At 56.2% G+C, this 19,928-nt stretch overlaps 1 protein-coding gene across 3 annotated transcripts in view; it reads right to left on the reverse strand.

Moving 5' to 3' along the window:
* ZC3H3 (zinc finger CCCH-type containing 3) overlaps positions 1-17,393 on the reverse strand; it is a 113,816-nt gene extending 96,423 nt beyond the window's left edge. Inside the window, exons 1-5 of one of the 3 annotated variants that reach the window (XM_033203724.1) lie at positions 17,125-17,393; positions 16,388-16,575; positions 6,862-7,871; positions 3,430-4,747; positions 1,701-1,897 (exon numbers count right to left, since the gene is read on the reverse strand). In XM_033203724.1, the coding sequence (XP_033059615.1) occupies positions 1,701-1,897; positions 3,430-4,747; positions 6,862-6,907 (1,561 nt within the window). In that variant the 5' untranslated portion in view covers positions 6,908-7,871; positions 16,388-16,575; positions 17,125-17,393. Of the gene's footprint in view, positions 1-1,700; positions 1,898-3,429; positions 4,748-6,861; positions 7,876-16,387; positions 16,576-17,124 lie in introns of all 3 variants that reach the window. The other 2 variants (XM_033203723.1, XM_033203725.1) reach the window with 2 other exon arrangements.
* Between the last annotated feature and the right edge of the window lie 2,535 nt (positions 17,394-19,928).

Below are 19,928 nucleotides of genomic sequence, written 5' to 3' on the forward strand. Positions count from 1 at the left end.
GCTCCCAGACAAGCCCACGACCTAACCCCCATCTGGCCACCTCACTGTGGCCACCAGGGACCACATGGGTCTCTGCTTGCTCTCTGTCACCAGGATGAAATCCACGTGTCCTGGCACGCAGCAGGTGTCTGCTAATAGGGGACAGCCGACCAGCGCCCCCAGCCTCACTTTCGCCTGCCCCCTCTTCCCCGTGCTGCAACACCCGGCTGCATCGCCCCATTCAGTCCTCCACCTGGGACCACACGCCCTGCCCTCCCGTGGCAGCCCCCACATGACTCTTAGCTCTGCCCACGCTCAGCTCCTTCCAAGGTCTTCTGAAGCCTCCCTAGAAGACAGTATGCTTGAATGGGTTTCCTTTGAGAGAGAGACTTGTTCTGTCGCCCAGGCTGGAGTGCAGTGGCACCATCTTAGCTCACTGCAACCTCCCAGGCTTGAGCAATTCTCCTGCCTCAGCCTCTCGAGTAGCTGGAATTACATGCATGTGCCGCCATGCCCAGCTGATTTTTGTATTTTTGGTAGAGACGGAGTTTTGCCATGTTGGCCAGGCTGGTCTTAAACTCCTGGCCTCAAGTGATCCTCCCACCTTGGCCTCCCAAGGAGCTGGGATTACAGGCGTGAGCAACCGCGCCAGCCTTGGCTAGATTTCTGAGCACCAGTTCCCAGTCGGAGTGCCCAGGTCCAAGCCTGCTCAATCCCCAACACCCCACCTTCTCCAGATGTCACAGACACAAGCTCAGGAAGCCGTTGCCCTAACGCGCCCAGGGGAGCCACAGAGTCGCACAGGACCAGGTGCACACAGACAAACGTGGCTCCACGCTGACCCCCACAGTGTCTGGGGGGTGCCACACCCAAGGGCTCTAGACCCTCACCACATACCCCCAACCACATGCCCGCCTGGAGGCTGCTCCCCCAGTGTGTCGGCACCATCACCGCAGTGGGGGTCAACCTCAAAGGGGCTACACCCCACAATCTCCAGACCGGGGCCTTCCCCAGCCGCCACAGGAGCTCAGACCACTTCCCTGCAGGCCGGGACCTTCCCCGGCCACCAAAGGAGCTCAGACCACTTCCCTGCAGGCCGGGAACCTTCCCCGGCCACCACAGGAGCTCAGACCACTTCCCTGCAGGCCAGGACCTTCCCCGGCCGCCACAGGAGCTCTCAGGAGCTCAGACCACTTCTCTCCAGGCGGGACCGGGTGCACTCAGAGTGGTACGGCGGGAGACCAGACCAATTCTTTCAGGCCACTCAAAACACTCACGCAGTAGTACCATGTGACACTCAGAAAGGGCAGGGCAGGTAGACCTGCAGCCCCAGCCAGCCAAGCACAGAAGGGCCCTGGAGGAGGCAGAGGCCTGGGGGTGCCCAGTGCAGCACCAGTGAGGGCTTCACCCCTGTCTAAGGGCTCAGCAGCCGCCGCCCTCTCCTCCCTCAGGAGGGACGCAGCTGGGTCCATACCAAGAGATACACAGAAGAGGCCACAGCGCCTGCCTAGCAGCACATCCCACACCCAGACTGCAGGGCGCAGCACCCGGGCCCTCTCCTCTACCCGCCAGCCCACCACCACCGTCTGCCAGGCAGTGCCCTCCCAGCCAGGGCCTCTAACAGCATGAGGCAGGGAAGGTGCCCATGGCTCCTAACAGGCCAGCAGATCCAGTGCAAGCATGCCCAGCCCCAGTACCCAGCGCCCCTGCTCCCAGCATACCTTCCTTGGTGGGGAGGTGGGCCCGGCTCGGTGGCAGGCGGCACAGTCGGTGTGTGGTGACCTGTACCAGGCCTTTGTTGGGGGTCTTCTTCGGGACAGGGCTGCTCTTCCCCCGGAGGGCCTGTCTCCGCCGGAGGCTGAGGTGGCTCTTGGCGGTGGTGGCAGGTGAGGGGCTGCTTTTCTTGTCTCCAGGAAGGCTGTGGAGACAAAATACAGCCAGCTCTCAACAAGCCCTGGGGGTTCTGCCCACCTACCCTTCGTCACCAGGACCCTGCCTCCCTCACCCCATGGCAGCTCTGCCCACCCTCCACAGCCAGGCTGAGGCGGCAGGCTTGGATCCACAATCCCAGATGACCCCAAAACTAGGGCAGGCTACCATGCTCCCAGGGAGAACAGAGGGGCCTCAGCGCTCTGTCCCCACACACATGCCCACCCCTTCCCCATCTACCCAGGCCAGAGGAGCCCCTGCATGGGGCAAAGGGAAGGGCCAACATCCCTGAGGAGAGCGGCCACCGGCCCCACGTGGCCTTCCGAGCCCCTCAGTAAGGGGGCAGCCTCTCCACACTCCCTCTCCACACCTTCCTGGACAGAGGGAGCTGCCAGCATGGTTTAGAGCAGAGCTGCCACTGAGAAACAGCCAGGAGTGGGAGCCAGGTGCCCACGTGCCTCAAGACAGCACCTGTCTGGGGGACCAGGGCCAGAGAGAATGAGCTACACGACCCAGCGACCTAGACCAGACAGCAGGGGTGCGCAGACAGCAGGGGCGCGCAGACAGCAGGGGCGCGCAGACAGCAGGGGTGCGCAGCAAGGAGGTGCCTTCCAAGACAGCGCGCGCCACTGTGTCTGATGACGAAGGCAGGACCTCCACCCTCTGCCCAGCAGGTGCAGCCGCCACCTTAGCTGCCAACCTGATAGAGTCCCTGAGCCCAGACCAAGCACTGCGCCATGACACCAAATCTGAGTCTCATCACAAGTCCGCAAGGGTGGGAGAGAAGTGTGCAAGCGAGTGACTCCGCCTGGCTGCCTGGCCAAGGGGGCTGGGACCTAACACCAATCTGCTCGCCCTGGGACCAGAGGCCAACCGCAGCCTCAGCACTCCGCGAGGCAGGCCGCAGAGCCCAAAACCAGGAATGCCCAAGGAGGCTCCCGCCTACCAGCAGCCCCTGGCCCCCGCCCCTCAGCCCAGCTGGAGCAGTCCTCAGCCTGGGGGCCAGCAGAGGCCAGGTCTCCTGGAGCCCAAGCCCTAGACACAGGGCAGGAAGGAAAGACCAGACACTCCTGGCAGGGCCCAGAGCCCTGGTCCACCTCCCAGCACAGACCTGTGGCTGGCAGCTCCAGGCCAGGGGCAGACACCTGCTCTCACTGTCTCACCATCCCCCTGGGGACACATGGACCCTGGGCTGGTCCCTGGGAGCTACTCCCCCTGCGCCTGGCCTGGCACAAAGCCTTCGCTCTGTGAACCCTGTGCAACTGAAATGGAAGCTGCTCGTCTCTCACCAGCGGGAGAAAGGATGGGCTTGCCAGCAGCGTGAGGGACGGGAAACCTGCCCCCTAAGTCTGTGCCCCAGGCTAGCCCAAACCACCACAGCAGCACTTCCTGCCTCATTTCTTGCTGGAAATGTGAACCCAACTGCAGGCAAAGCTCCGAGCTCAGCAGATCCATCAGGGGTGCCAAACAAACCCTCCTCACAGCCCCTCACACTCCACCGCAGCCGGCCGAGATGCCCACCTTGTACTGCCCCGCCTCCGGATGATCTTGGTGCGGCTCTTCACTTTGTAAGCCGAGAGCGGGGTCTCCCCAGAGACGGGCTTCAAGCCACTGAGTCCTACGGCTGGTCTGTCCCCTGGTGGGGACCTAGACAGGACTGGGGAGAGCTGGGAGGCATGGTCCTTGCTGCCAGCCTCTGACTGCCAACGGAAGGAGGAAGAGGAGGAGACAGAGGGACTGGAGGCCTTCCACTTGTACTTGCTGGGGGCAGAACCTGGCTTGGAGGATGTGGCTGGCTTCCTGGGCTTGGGCTCTGGGTCGGCTATGAGCTGTGGCTTCTCCACCTTGTTTGCCGTGCCAGCAGGGACCTTGCACACATTCTCTGCCGCCACTCTGGGACTGAGGGCCCTCCGAGCAGCCCGGGGACTCTTCGCAGAGGCAGCCACCCATTTGTAGTTGTTTTTCCGGAACTTGTTAGTTCGACAGGTCACAGCTAGCGAGGCCTCCCGGGCCTGCCTGGGTCCTGAGGCCAGTCTGGCTGGGCCCACCACTGAGCCTGACGGAACTGGCTGATCTGCGTGGCCAGCATCTACTCTCCTGTCCCCAAGGAGCTGTGGAGCACAGCTGGCCACGGAATGAGAACCCAGCTTCTGGCTCGGGGCCACGCCAGTGCGTGCGGGCAGAGCAGAGGATGGGAAGCTCGCCTTGATGGCAATCACGCTCTCACTGACTGTCCGGCGGGGCTCCCGGGGGCTGTCGCCCACACTGCTCACTGATTTCACCACCCTGGGCTTACTGGCCTCCTTCTGGCAGACCAGAAGAGGATCTTCCACACTGCAGGTCCCCCTGATTCTTGCTGGTCTCGAGGGCTGCAGCTGTCCCCGAGGGGGCTCACCTTCACCTTTCCGGGGCCTTTGGTCACTCCAGGGGGTGTCCTCATATTCTTCCAAAGAGCCCCGCTGGGCCCCTGAAGCGCTGGCAGAGCCAGACTTTGATGGTGGTTTAACTTTGATGACCACGTTCTGACCTTGACTGAGCTGGACCTGTCTCCCAAGGATGTGCTGCTGCGGGACAGGAGCCTGGCCCCCCCGAGCCCCGTGCAACGGCCGCACAGCAGGGTCAGCAGGTGGGTCTGAGGGTCCCGGGGGCCGATTCACGAGGGAGTATTTCTTGCGCCACGAAGGCCCATGGTGTGAGGAGTAGCCCCTCCGGCTTGGACGAGGGTAGCGGGCACTGAAGGCCCTGCCACTGTGGTAAGTGGGTGGCTGCCACCCAGAAGCTGTTAGGGTACCAGGGGCTGAGGCATTGCCATGGAGGGTTTTGTAGTCATCAATTAGACCTGAGAAGACAGAACCACAGGCTCAGTTAGCCAGAGGGTAACCGTAACAATCATGACTGCCCTGGAAGAGCATCAGCTGGCAAGATACCCCCAGATCTCATCTCACTTCTGAGCCCCTGCCGGTTTCCGGAGGCACAGCCCCCAGCACCTGGGACTCACTGACAACTCAGTCCGCAGCACCTGGGCCTGTCACTTCTATGAGCCTTTTCTCCAACAGCTCCACTTCAATCCTACTTCCACCTGCTTAACACAAAAATGAACCATGTGGTACAACCCTTATTTGCTGGTCTGCTGAGTCCACAGTCCTTTGATGAGAAGTATCACTCAGTCTGAAGAGAATCCCAACGATCCCCTCTGCACTTTTTGAATCAGAGGGGACAAGTCGGCCGCACAGGCCCTCTGGCTGGCCTACAGATGGAAAGGAGTCACTCCACTGAGGGTAACAGAACTGACACTCCTGAGGACGCCATGCCTAACAGGAAAAAAGAATACTAGGAGCAGAGGCCATTGGCCTGCCAGATGTCATAGTCTTCCCTGCAGAAGAGGAGAGAGCAATGGGCTAGAGTCTTACTGCAGTAAACTGACACAATCACAGGACTTTCCAAATAAGTCCCTGGATAGCTATCCCGGTGCAGGAGGGCCAGGAACACAGGCAAGGGCAGCAGCAGCCAGGGATGCTCCGACTCAAGCAGCAAACCAGCAGCAGCCAGCCTCCCAGTTATCAGCATTCCCCCACCACAGGCCCTGCCCCTGGGGACACAGAAAGCCATGTCCAGACGTGGTGACATCCCAGAGCAGGTGTGATGGGAGCCCAAGAAGTGTCCCCAAGTGGGAGGCAGTCCACCTGGCCTCTTATCCATACACACTTTCCCAATCCTTAAGTCTTCCCTTTGTGAGAGTAAAAGCAAAAAGGAATTTTAATTTTTATTAGTTTTTTTTGTTTGGTTGGTTTTGGCTTTGTATTTGAGATGTGGCTTTTCTCTGCTGCCCAGGCTGGAGTGCGGTGGCCCAATCACAGCTCACTGCAGCCGGAACCTCCTGGGCACAAGAGAACCTTCCACCTCTGAGTAGCTGGGACTACAGGCGCAAGCCACCACGCCCATTTCATTTTTAAAAATTTTTCTGTAGAGACGGGGTCTCGTCATGTTGCCCAGGATGGTCTCAAACTCCCGGGCTCAAGCCATCCTCCTGCCATGGCCTCCCAAAGTGCTGGGATTACAGACGTGGGCCATTGCGTCCGTACATGGATTTTTTTTTTTAAGTTTAGAAACACCAATTTGGGTTTTTTAATGTTTAAGTGTGGAAGCTGAAGCCTGTTGAGTCTGCGCCTGAAATGGCAAGGGAGGTGTGACTGTTTGGAGAAAGGGGGCATCAAAACCGGGCGTCGAGGCTGGGAGCGGTGGCTCATGCCTGTAATCCCAGCAGTTTGGGAAGCCCAGGTGGGTGGATTACCTGAGGTCGCGAGTTAGAGACCAATCTGGCCAATATGGTGAAACCCCGTCTCTACTCAAAATACAAAAATCAGCCGGGCGTTGTGGCGCATATCTGTAATCCCACCGACTCGGGAGGTTGAGGCAGGAGAATCGCTTGAACCCGGGATGCGGAGGTTGCAGTGAGCCGAGATAGCGTCACTGCACCCCGGCCTGGGTTACAGAGCAACACTCTGTCTCAAAAAAACAAAAAAACAAAAACAAAACAAAACGGGCGTCAAGGAAGGAACCCGCGTGCGCCCGGAGCCTGCTCTGCCGAAATGAGCTACGAACCAGTCCCAGTCCCGCAGTGGGGCGCGGGGAGCGAGGGTGGGCGCCGAGGGACTCGACAGACCACGGTGGTGGGGAGGGCCGCCGCCTCCCGCGGGTTACTAAGCGACGGCCCTGCCTCCACCCTATGCAGCCCCTGCAGGGCCGGCACCGCTCCCTCCACAAAGCTGGAGCCGGGGACTGACCCGGGCCCTGAGCCGGCCCACAAGTCCTGGCGGACCCTACCGTTCCCCACCCCAGCCGCCACCAGGAACACGAGGGCGGTGAGCGACCCCTTCGACGAGGCGGACAGAGACCCGCCGCGAGGTGAGGGGGAAAGAAGGGGACTCGCGTCCCGGCCCCGGACGGACCTACCCTGCAGGAGACGGATCTGCCGCCGTAATATCTCCTTTTCCTCCATCTCCCTAGTCCGCGACGCCCGGCCAAGCCCCCGCTACGTCATCGCTACGCGACCTTTTTCCCGCTGGGGGGGCGGGGCGGGCCGGGCCGGGGCGGAGCCGCGGGGAGCAGGCCCGAATGTCTGCCGGCCGCAGACGACCCGCCGTCGCCCTGGCAACGGCAGCGAAGAGGCGGAGCCGCGCACGCGCAGAGCGAGGCGGGGACGTCACTAGTGAGCGTCGGGAAGTAGCCTGGTTGCCGCTGGGAAGGGGCGGTTCGGACTCTGGGAGGCCGCGCGGCCCAGCTTGTGCAGTCCGGGATCGGGTCCCCTTGGGAGGCTGGGCGAGGGGCGGGACCTGGGGCCCTTCCAGCCCATACCGCAGTTCCTTCCCACAGTCCCTGCGTTTCATTTCGCCCCAGTTGAGAGTTGGGGGTCTACGGGGTGACCCCATGGGAGAAGGGCCAGTTAACAGTTACTCTTGACCCACGGGGGTCTGTGAAATCTCTTACTGTGGCCAGAGGAGAAGACATCGGAGAGCAAGTTTCCCTGGATAGACATGTTGAACCTCTGAAAACATGAAAGTTTTTGGTTCGTCAGTAGAAACATGTACAAGTGCGCTGTTGGTGGGAATGTAAATGGCGCAGCACCGCAGAAAACTGTGGAGATTCCACTAAAGGTTAAAAGTAGAACTACCGGATATGAGGGTGATCTGGCTGCGACACCTGTCATCCCACTGATCGCCAGGGTTGATTCCGCTGATCTGGCTGGCTAGGCCAGTGTCCCCTTCCTTCCTCACTGTTTCATGTGCCTCCCTCCCAAAGCTGCGGCTCAATGGAAGGGGACGACTATGCCCAAGAGAGGAGCTGGGCTCCCCTGCTAGAACCTCCAAACAAGCTCTCAAGGTCCATTTGTAGGAGAATGTAGGGTAGTCAAGCTTCCAAGATTCCAGACACATCCAAATGAGGCGCTGCATGTGGCAATCTGCCTTTCTAGGAGAAAACAAAAACAGAACTACGGTATGATCCAGCAACTCTACTTCTGGCTATATTCCCAAAAGAATGCAAATCAGAGACTCAAACATATGTGTGCCCCCATGTTCACTGCAGCATTTTTCACAATAGCCAAAAGACAGAAACAACCCAAGTGTCCATGGGTGGATGGAATGATAAACAAAATGTGGTCCATACAAACAATGAAATATTTTTCAGCCTTAAAAAGGAAGGAAATTCGGCCGGGTGCAGTGGCTCACGCCTGTAATCCTAGCACTTTGGGAGGCTGAGGCGGGCGGATCACGAGGTCAGGAGTTGGAGACCAGCATGGTCAACATGGTGAAACTGCGTGTCTGCTAAAAATACAAAAAATTAGCCGGGTGTGGTAGTGCGCACCTGTAGTCCCAGCTACTCAGGAGGCTGAGGCAGAAGAATCACTTGAACCTGGGAGGCGAAGGTTGCAGTGAGCCAAGATCGAGCCACTGCACTCCAGCCTGGGCGACAGAGCTAGACTTTGTCTCAAAAAAAAGAAGAAAGAAAAGATAAAAAGGAAGGAAATTCTAACACAGGATACACCATGGATAAACCTTGAAAACATTATGCTCTGTAAAATAAGCCAGTCACAAAAAGACAAATCTTGTGTGATTCCACTTCCATGCAGTATCTAGAATACAGATTCCTGGAGACAGAAGGTAGATTAGAGGTTCAGTGGCTGGGATAAGGAGGAATGGAGAAGTGTTGCTTAATGGGTATAGGGTTTCTGTTTGGAGTGATGAAAAAGTTTTGAAAGTAGTGGTGATGGTTACACAAAATTGTGATGGTAATAATGCCACTGAATTATACACGTTAAAATGGCTAGGCTGGGCCAGGCGCGGTGGCTCACACCTGTAATCGCAGCACTTTGGGAGGCCAAGGTGAGCAGATCACGAGGCCAGGAGATGGAAACCACCCTGGCTAACATGGTGAAACCCCGTCTCTACTAAAAATACAAAAATTAGCCGGGCATTGTGGCAGGCGCCTGTAGTCCCAGTTACTCAAGAGGCTGAGACAGGAGACTGGCGTGAACCCGGGAGGCGGAGCTTGCAGTGAGCCAAGTTCGCGCCACTGCACTCCAGCCTGGGCGACAGAGTGAGACTCCATCTCAAAAAAACAAACAAAAACGGCTAGGCTGGGCAGGGTGGCTCAAGCCTGTAATCCCAGCACTCTGGACTTTGGGTGGCCAAGGCGGGCGGATCACGAGGTCAAGAGATCAAGACCAGCCTGGCCAACATGGCAAAACCCCGTCTCTACTAAAAATACAAAAACTAGCAGGGCGTGGTGGCAGGTGCCTGTAATCCCAGCTACTCAGGAGGCTGAGGCAGGAGAATTGCTTGAAGCTGGGAGGCGTAGGTTGCAGTGAGCCAAGATCGTGCCACTGCACTCCAGCCTGGGAGACAGAGCAAGACTCTGTCTCAAAAAAAAAAAAAAGGCTAAAATGACAACTTCTATGCTGTATATATTTTATGCCAATGAATAAGGAATAAGCAATGTTAAAGTTCTTCAGGACCAGGCACAGTGGCTCACACCTGTCATCCCAGCACTTTGAGAGGCCAAGGCGGGTGGATCACGAGATAAGGAGTTCAAGACCAGCCTGACCAACATGGTGAAACCCCCATCTACTAAAAATACAAAAAAATTAGCTGGGTGTGGTGGCACATGCCTGTAGTCCCAGCCACTTGGGAGGCTGAGACAGGAGAATCGCTTGAACCCAGGAGGCGAAGGTTGCAGTGAGCCAAGATCGCGCCACTACACTCCAGCCTAGGCAACAGAGTGAGACTCTGTCTCAAAAAAAAAAAGAAAAGAAAAGAAAAGAAACAAAGTTCTTCAGGCCGGTTGCAGTGGCTCACACCTGTAATCCCACCACTTTGGGAGGCTGAGGTGGGTGGATCACCTGAGGTCAGGAGTTTTAGACCAGCCGGACCAACATGGTGAAACCCTGTCTCTATTAAAAATACAAAAATTGGCCGGGCGCGGTGGCTCAAGCCTGTAATCCCAGCACTTTGGGAGGCCGAGACGGTGGATCACGAGGTCAGGAGATCGAGACCATCCTGGCTAACACGGTGAAACCCCGTCTCTACTTAAAAAAATACAAAAAACTAGCCGGCGAGGTGGCGGGCGCCTGTAGTCCCAGCTACTCCGGGGGCTGAGGCAGGAGAATGGCGTAAACCCGGGAGGCGGAGCTTGCAGTGAGCTGATATCCGGCCACTGCACTCCAGCCTGGGCGACAGAGCCAGACACCGTCTCAAAAAAAAAAAAAAAAAAATACAAAAATTAGCTGGGGCCGGGCGCGGTGGCTCAAGCCTGTAATCCTAGCACTTTGGGAGGACGAGACGGGCGGATCACGAGGTCAGGAGATCAAGACCATCCTGGCTAACACGGTGAAACCCCGTCTCTACTAAAAACTACAAAAAACTAGCCGGCGAGGTGGCAGGCGCCTGTAGTCCCAGCTACTCGGGAGGCTGAGGCAGGAGAATGGCGTGAGCCCGGGAGGCGGAGCTTGCAGTGAGCTGAGATCCGGCCACTGCACTCCAGCCTGGGTGACAGAGCGAGACTCCGTCTCAAAAAAAAAAAAAAAAAAATTAGCTGGATGCGGTGGGGGGTGCCTGTAATCCCAGCTACTCAGGAGGCTGAGGCAGGAGAATCACTTGAACCCAGGAAGCTGAGGTTGCAGTGAGCCAAGATGGCACCACTGCACTCCAGCCTGGGCGACAAGAGTGAAACTCTATCTCAAAAAAATAAAAATAAAAGAAGAAATTTCTTCAGGCTGAAGAGGATACAATATGGAGACTCAGATCTACAAGAAGAAAGAGTGTAGGAAATGAGAAGTGTGTTAGAAAATGAAAATTTTTGGCAGGGCGCGGTGGCTCAAGCCTGTAATCCCAGCACTTTGGAGGCTGAGACGGGCGGATCACGAGGTCGGGAGATCAAGACCATCCTGGCTAACCCGGTGAAACCCCGTCTCTACTAAAAAATACAAAAAACTAGCTGGGCGCGGTGGCGGGCGCCTGTAGTCCCAGCTACTCAGGAGGCTGAGGCAGGAGAATGGCGTAAACCCGGGAGGCGGAGCTTGCAGTGAGCTGAGATCCGGCCACTGCACTCCAGCCTGGGCGACAGAGCGAGACTCCGTCTCGAAAAAAAAAAAGAAAATGAAAATTTTTTCTCTTTGTTTTCTGTAAAACACAAGGAGCTGCAGCAAAAATAAGATATCGAGGTTTCTAACATACGTAGACATGAAACACATGGCAACAGTGAAGCAGAGGACTCCCGTGCATGGTGCCTCTGAAGAGACACCTGTGCACGTAGGTAAGGACGCGATCCATGGCCTCCACCCAGCCTGCCTCTGTCCTGCTCCTAAGGCCAGCACTAGCCAGGCTAGTGTGACTCCACCCCACATACAGTGATGGGCACTGTGAGGGCTCCTGCAGTGGCAGTGGCAAAGGCAGCTTGCTGGCTGGAGAGGGCTGGCTCCCCAAGCAGAAGGGCAAATGAATGGAGTCTGGGAAGTCAAGGCAGTAGAACAGGCCGACTCAGGCCATGGGAGCCCCAGCCAGGAGTCCCACCTAGCCCAGATGGATCTAGGAGAGGCGGAATCCATGTGAAACCATCTTTGCTTCCTGCTGCCTTGCAGACTCCATCCAAGCACCACCCAGTCCTGTCTATCCTCCCTCCTCCCTCCTCTTCCTTCACTCCCACTGCAACTCTCCCAGCTGATCATTTCACTAGAGTGTCTGCCTCTATCCCTCCAGGCAGCCTGCGAGTGGCCTGGAGACAAGCCCGTGGGTGACGCTGGAGTGACCTATGTGCCAGGACATGGGTGACCATGAGAGGACTCTGAGAATGAATGGGATGAAATTTCCCACCAGGAGGCTTGATGAGCACTTGTGCAGTGGACTAGCCCTGTCTCGTTTCCCTTGAGACTCTTGTGACCACTACCTTGTGACAGCCGGGGGTGGCCTGCTGGACCATGCCCAGCACATGCAGAGCATTGAGAACAAAATGTTTGCACCCCCACATGCTAAATTCATCTGTTGAAATCCAAACTGTCAGTGTGATAGTATCAGGAAGTGGGGCCTCTAGAAGGTGGTTAGGTCATGAGAGTGGAGCCCTCGTGAATGGGACTAGTGCCCTATAAGAAGCAGATAGGACGGGCGCAGTGGCTCACACCTGTAATCCCAGCACTTTGGGAGGCCGAAGCAGGTGGATCATGAGGTCAGGAGTTCGCGACCGGCCTGACCAACATGGTGAAACCCTATCTCTACTAAAAATACAAAAAAATTAGCTGGGCGTGGTGGCACACACCTGTAATCCCAGCTACTCAGGAGGCTGAGGCAGGAGAATCGCTTGAACCCAGGAGGCAGAGGTTGCAGTGAGCCGAGATCACGTCGTTGCACTCCAGCCTGGGCAACAGGAGCGAAACTCCATCTCAAAAAAAAAAAAAAAAATGCAGAGGCTGGGCACAGTGGCTCACACCTGTAATCCCTGCGCTTTGGGAGGCCGAGGTGGGCAGATCACAAGGTCAAGGTCAGGACTTCGAGACTAGCCTGGCCAACATAGTGAAACCCCATCTCTACTAAAAATACAAAAATTAGCCGAGTATGGTGGCACGCACCTTTAGTCCCAGCTACTCGAGAGACTGAGGCAGGAGACTCACTTGGACCCAGGAGGCAGAGGTTGCAGTGAGCTGAGATGGCGTCACTGTACTCCAGCCTGGGTGACAGAGCAAGACTCTCTCTCAAAAAAAAAGAAAAGAAAAAAAAGCGGACAGTGTGGCCGGGCGCAGTGGCTCACGCCTGTATGTAATCTCAGCACTTTGGGAGGCCCAAGGCAGGTGGATCACCTGAGGTCAGGAGTTCAAGACCAGCCTGGCCAACATGGTGAAACCCCATCTCTATCCAAAATACAAAAATTAGCCAGGCATAGTGGCACATGCCTGTAGTCCCAGCTATTTGGGAGACCGAGGCAAGAGAATCACTTGAATCCAGGAAGTGGAGCTCTCAGTGAGCTGAGATTGCGCCACTGCAGTCCAGTCTGGGCGACAGAGCAAGACTCCATCTCAAAAAAAAAAAATTGCCGGGCATGGTGGTAGGTACCTGTAATCCCAGCTACTCGTGAGGCTGAGGCAGGAGAATCGCTTGAACCAGGGAGGCAAAGGTTGTAGTGAGCCGAGATCATACCACTGTACTCCAGCCTGGGTGACAGAGCTGATCTTTATCTCAAAAAAAAAAAAAAGCAGCAGCCAGAGACTACCTCTCTCTTTTCTCCACTATTAGATATGGGTACTTTGAAATTTCTTTTCAAAGAATCAATATGTCAGTATGTTCAATTATTTGCCTTCTACTTTTAAACTTAACTTCCTCATAAAGCAACCTTTTTCAATTATCTGCTCCACCCTGACTCATTCCGACTACCTGCTCCACCCTGACTCATTCCAATTACCTACTCTGTCATAACCATTTTTCCAGCCAAACCACTCACCTCATCACTCTCTTTAAATTAGCCCATCGGAATTAGTTTGACCTGTGTGGTCTAACTCCAGCCAATAGGAGAAGGGCACAGCAGCAGGGGCCACATGCCTCAGGGATAAGAACCCCTCGCCTCCCTTGTCCAGGTGTGCGCTCACCATTGCTCCATCTGTAAGGGCGCGCGCGCCCTTCTCTAGAAGTACCTTGCCTTGCTGGGAATTAAAAAAGAAAATTTTATATTTGAGTGCTATTTCTTTCTTTTTTTTTTTTTTTTTTTGAGACGGAGTCTCGCTCTGTGGCCCAGCCTGGAGTGCAGTGGCCGGATCTCAGCTCACTGCAAGCTCCGGCTCCCGGGTTCCCGCCATTCTCCTGCCTCAGCCTCCCGAGTAGCTGGGACTACAGGCGCCGGCCACCTCACCCGGCTAGTTTTTTGTATTTTTTAGTAGAGACGGGGTTTCACCGTGTTAGCCAGGATGGTCTTGATCTCCTGACCTCGTGATCCACCCGTCTCAGCCTCCCAAAGTGCTGGGATTACAGGCTTGAGCCACCGCGTCGAGTGCTATTTCTTTTGTAGCACCGAAACTTATATGTAACATCCACCATGTGGTAACACAGCAAGATGACAGCTGGGCCAGGAATGGTGGCTCCTGCCTGGAATCCCAGCACTTTGGGAGATCCAGACAGGCAGATCACTTGAGCCCAGGAGTTCAAGACCAGCCTGGGTAACTTAGTGAAATCCTGTCTCTAAAAAAAAATACCAAAAGTCAGCTGGGCATGGTGGTGCGTGCCTGTAGTCCCAGCTACTAGTGAGGCAGAGGTGGGGGGATTGGTTAAGCTCAGGAGGTTGAGGCTGCAATGAGCTATGATCGCACCACTGCACTCCAGCCTGGGTAACCAAGCAAGATCCTGTCGCAAAAAAAGAAAGCAAGAGAGAAAGAGAAAGAAAGAAAAGAAAAGAAGACAGCTGACTGTGTGTCTGCGTGTCACAGGGCAAATCCCCAAATTGGGGCTCAGCCCGGGAGGCCACACGGGTTCTTGGCTTCACACAGGAAAGAATTTTTTTTTTTTTTGAGCTGGAGTTTTGCCCTTGTTACCCAGGCTGGAGTGCAGTGGCACAATCTGGGCTCACTGCAACCTCCGCTTCCTGGGTTCAAGTGATTCTCTTGCCTCAGCCTCCAGAGTAGCCTGGACTACAGGCGCACGCTACCACACCTGGCTAGTTTGTGTGTTTTTAGTAGAGACAGGGTTTCACCATGTTGGTCAGGCTGGTTTCAAACTCCTGACCTTATGATCCGCCTGCCCTGGCCTCGCAAGGTGCTGGGATTACAGGCATGAGCCACAGCACCCGGCCACAGGAAAGAATTTCAGAGCAAGCCTGTAGAGGAAAATGAAAGCAAGTTTATTAAGAAAGTAAAGGAGGGCCAGGTGAGGTGGCTCACACCTGTAATCCCAGCACTTTGGGAGGAGGCCAAAATGGGCCGATCACAAGGTCAAGAGATCGAGACCAGCCTGGCCAACGTGGTGAAACACCGTCTCTACTAAGCATACAAAAATTAGCCGGGCGTGGTGGCGGGCGCCTGTAATCCCAGTTACTTCGGAGGCTGAGGAAGGAGAATCACTTGAACCCAGGAGGCAGAGGTTGCAGTGAGCTAAGATCGTGCCACTGCACCACAGCCTGGCAACAGAGTGAGACTCCGTCTCAAAAAACAGTAAAAGGAATAAATGGGTGACTCTCGATAGCAGAGTAGCAGCCTGGGCTGCTTGACTGACTCATGTTATGATTATTTCTTGATTATGTGCTAAACCAGCAGGGGATTACTCATGAGTTTTCCAGGAAAGGGGTGGGGAATTCCTGGAACGGATTGTCCTCCCCTTTCAGACCATATAGAGTAACTTGCAGAAGACCCCTGGCGTTTGTAAACCATCACGGTGCCGGGGGGACGTTCCTGTAGTATGCTAACGTGTGGCAAATAGGGCATAGTGAGCTGTGAGGACGAATAGAGGTCACGTTCATCACCATCCTGGTGTTGATGGGCTTGGGCTGGCTCCTTTCCCGCAGCCTGCTGTCTCAGTGGGCTCTTTGTGACCTGTATCTTGTGAAACAAGTCGTGCTGAATTCCCATCCCATTGAAACCAGGAAGTGGACCCTCACCAACAACCCAGCCAGCCTGGCACTTTGCTCTCAGACTTTCAGCCTTCAGAATTATGAGAAATATTCACTATCTAAGGCACTGATTTTTTTTTTTTTTTTTGAGATGGAGCTTTGCTCTCATCACCCAGACTGGACTGCAATGGCGTGATCTCAGCTCACTCAACCTCTGCCTCCGGTTCAAGCAATTCTCGTGCCTCAGCCTCTTGAGTAGCTGGGACTACAGGCACCTGCCACCGTGCCTGGCTAATTTTTATACTTTTAGTAGAGATGGGGTTTCACCATGTGGGCCAGGCTGGTCTTGAACTCCAGACCTCAGGTGATTCACCTGCCTCGACCTCCCAAAGTGCTGGCAGTACAGGCGTGAGCCACTGCGCCCGGCCATAAGCCACTGATTCTGTGGTGATTTGCATAGCAGCTCGAGCTGAGTGAGACTCCAGTTTGCTACCACTGACCCTCCTGCCAACAGTTATCTGCCCAACATGTCAGCCAGCTGACTGTCTCTTGCCAGCCAGTGAACCCAGATGGCACCACAGGGACCAGAGTTGAGCCATCTCAGCTGAACACAGCCTAAATTACCAACTCCCATAATTATCAGCAAATCAGTGGCTATGGGCTCAAGCCACTGCATTCTAGGGTGATTTGTGACGCAGTGAAAACTGATGTATTCTTGAGTACTAGGGTGGTGGGAGAGGCCCAGCCACTTGCTGAGACGGGGCAAGGTGTGTGGGTGTTTTTTCTGGGGTTGTGAAACTGCAAATGGGATGTGAGCACTGTCAGGGTTAATTTGCTAAAACCAGTCCCCGCAGTTACACTGAAAGCTCTGGCACGTGTGAAACCAGAAAAAATGAAAACAACCCACCTTGGCGGGAAGCAGAGTCACCTGCACCACCTGCTGTCCACCTGGTGTTCCGAAGGGCAGTGCACTGCACATCCTGGGCCGGCTGCTTCGTGGCCATCTCTCCCACCAGCGTCTGCAGGTGTTGGCCGCCCACTCTCCCTCGCGTCTCCTTCCTTCTGGTGGAGCTGCCCAGGGTGGGTCTGAGTGGGCTGGGATTCCCATCACAGACTCCAGTAAACAGATGAACCCCGAGAGGAAGCCATCCCTGTTGTCCGTTGCGGCGGGCCTCTCCCTCTCCTTCCCCATGGGAGATTCTTCTCTGTCCCCATCCTGCCGCCCTCTGCTCTCCTCCCCTCCCCAACACCCAGCTTCCAGCTCTTTTCTTATGCAGCAGCTTTCTCTGCACCAGAGCCTAAGCAGCCTTCTTCCCTCTGGATCCGCAGGCAGCTCTCCGCCTGCCCAACACTCCCCCAGGTGTGCCCTGGGCCCCAAAGCACCCCACTTCTCTCCAGCCCGATCTCAGAAGGCTGCCCCGAGCACTAGCCTCTGTTGGGGGAGGGAGGACTAATGAGACATAGTGTAGCCATGCTAAACGCACTTTTATCAGGGGACATGTGCAGAATGTCAGGCCTATTGTGGGCTAGTTATGCACCCCACGCCCCCCAACACCAGTCCCTGGACCCCACCACCCCTCAACCCCATCTCATTGTCCTGCGGAAGTCCCTGCCTCTCCCATCCAGTGACCCAGCCACACCCACCTCAGGGGTGTGGCCCTGGAGCCCTGACCCCTCCAGTCGCCTTCCTTGCCAGGTGGGGATTCTGCCTGCAGCCAGGCCCCAGGCCCTCATGATAGCGTGACAGCGGCAGGAGACAGACAGACGCCTACGCAGATAGGAGTGGGTCCCTGGTGGAGCCCCACCTCCAAGCCAAAGACAGCCTGAAAGCCAAGCTACAAGTTAAATCTCAGACTGGATTGAGAACCTGTCTTCCTGTCTGGCATGCTTTCTTCTGACTTGTCCCTACCCTTCACCTATTTTACATATGCCTACCCGACATAATTGGCTTTCTACACCGTTATGCCCACCTTTCAGTGGTGTCTTTGCTTTAGCCTCTCTTTGCATGCCCACAAACCAATCAGCACGCCCTCCCCTGTTCTGAGTCCATGAAAGCCCAGGACTCAGCCACATTGAGAGAGAAACTGCCTCAGCATCATCCCCTCCGCTGACAGCTATTCCATTGCTCAATAAAATTGTTCTCCACCCTCCTCACTCATTATTGGGGTGTTTTGGGGTTGTTTGAAGACAGAGTCTAACTCTGTCACAGAGGCTGGAGTGCAGTGGCGCAATTTCGACTCACCGTAACCACCTCCTGGGTTCAACCAATTCTCCTACTTCAGCCTCCCGAGTAGCTGAGACTATAGGCACCTGCCACCCCTGGCTGCTTTTTTATTTGTATTTTAATTTGTTTTACTTTTTGAGACGGAGTCTCACTCTGTCACCCAGGCTGGAGTGCAGTAGCATGATCTCAGCTCACTGCAACCTCCATGTCCCAGGTTCAAGTGATTCTCTTGCCTCAGCCTCCTAAGTAGCTGGAATTACAGGTACATGCCACCACACATGGCTTTTTTTTTTTTTTTTTTTTTTTAGTAGAGACAGAGCTTCACCATGTTGGTCAGGCTGGTCTCGAACTCTTGACCTCAGCCTCCCAGGCCTGAGCCACTGCACCCAGCCCCTCCTCACTATCTGATTGTCAACAGATCCTCATTCTTCTTGGATGCAGTACAAGAGCGTGGGGCCCACCGAACGTGGTACAGAGAAGGCTGTGACACTGTGGCCCTCTGCCCTCTGTGGCAGAAATGGCACTGGGCCTGAGCCAGCCCTGAAGTCGAGGACCAAGGCAGGGCAAGGGTATTGCCGGCTGGGTGTCTCCAGCTGGCAAAAGTGATTGAGGAAAGTCGTGCATCACTCAGGTGGGAACGGGTATCTGGCCGGCCACAGCTAGTGCCCCATGATGCCCCCTGCGCCCTCTATTGTGGAGGGAGAAAGTGATGGTGGGAGAAAACAGCCCTGGAGGTCCGGTGGGTCCCCGCATCCCACTCTCCCCACTGTCACAGACGCGCGTGGCACCCACCTTCCACTGCAAGGCCCTCAGGCCCTCTGGGCTGGGACCCTTGGGAGAAAGTGTATTTTTTAAAATTTATTTTAGATGGATTCTTGCTCTGTCCCCCAAGCTGGAGTGCAGTGTCGTGATCTTGGCTCACTGCAACCTCTGCTTCCCAGGTTCAAGCGATTCTCCTGCCTCAGCCTCCTGAGTAGCGGGGATTACAGGGGCCACCATGCCCAGCTAATTTTTGTATGTTTAGTAGAGACGGGGTTGCACCACGTTGCTCAGGCTGGTCTCCAACTCCTGACCTCATGTGATCCGCCTGCCTCGGCTCCCAAAGTGCTGGGATGACAGGCGTGAGCCGCCGCACCGAACCAAGAAAGTGTATTTTGCTGGTCTCCTGTTCCCGAGGTCAGGCGTTGCCATCAGGCTCTCTGGGACCATGGTGGGTGGGGGGTGTGAATCTCTTTGTGCCAGGCTTCCATGGGCATTAAGCGCTGGCCAAAGCGCGGGGTCCCCGCCTGCACGGAAAACACTCCCCACCCCCAAAGTAACGCCTGGATCCCAGCAGTCACGGCTTCTTCTAGTCAAGTGAAGAGAGGCAGAGGCCCAGAAAGCCAGAAGCCAGGTGGGGACGTTTCTGTCACCCTCCCTCAAGCCCACCCCAAAGCTGCCCAAGGAGTGACACTCCCCCCCGAGCTGGGGAGGACAGGACAGGCCTCAGGGCAGGGACCCCAGAAGGAGACAGGATGGGGGTGCGTGCCAGGGAAGAACACTGGGAGGCAAGGCCTGGGTTCTCTGCAGGCAGTGGCTGGCCCCTAACCCCATCGCCCTCTGCCCCCGGGGAGGGTGGAGGCCGTGGGGTGCCCAGGAGCTGCTGGGGTAGTTTCCCTGAGGCCCCCTGGCCTTAGCAGGGCTCTCCTGCCACCTGCCTCTCCTCACTCTTGGGGCGCCTCTGAACCCAACACCCTCTCCCACCAGGCCCCCATCACCACAATCTGCCCCACGTGGGCTCAGACACCCAAAGCCCTGGAGGCGGAGGTGGGGGGTTGGGGGGGGTGGGTTGTGTGTAGAGCAGGGGATGAGAGGACCAGGAAAGGTGAAGCCATGAAGAGGCAGGGTGGGGCAGAGTGGGAAAGGCGGGGAGGGGGAGGGGGCAGGGGGACGGGTGCGGGGGCGAAAAGGGGAGGAGAGGGTGGGAGAGGGGCAGGACAGGGCAGAGAAGCCAGCGACGGGTGAGACTGCCAGGACATGGTGGGGACTTCCCTGGCACCCCAGACCCCCTCGGGAGCTGCTGCCAGGCCGGGACGTGGTCTGGCAGGCACCCGAAGTCCCGCCCTGCGTGGGGCTGGTTCCAGAGGCCGGGTTGTCCAGGTTGCCGTCAGGCATGGGGTCCTCGTGCCCCTCCCTGCCCCGAGATCACCTCTCTCGCTGGTCCCCTCCTTCGTGCTCTGCGCGC

Source organism: Trachypithecus francoisi, unplaced genomic scaffold (genome assembly GCF_009764315.1).
Source record: "Trachypithecus francoisi isolate TF-2019V2 unplaced genomic scaffold, Tfra_2.0 Lachesis_group7, whole genome shotgun sequence".
Taxonomy (NCBI): domain Eukaryota; kingdom Metazoa; phylum Chordata; class Mammalia; order Primates; family Cercopithecidae; genus Trachypithecus; species Trachypithecus francoisi.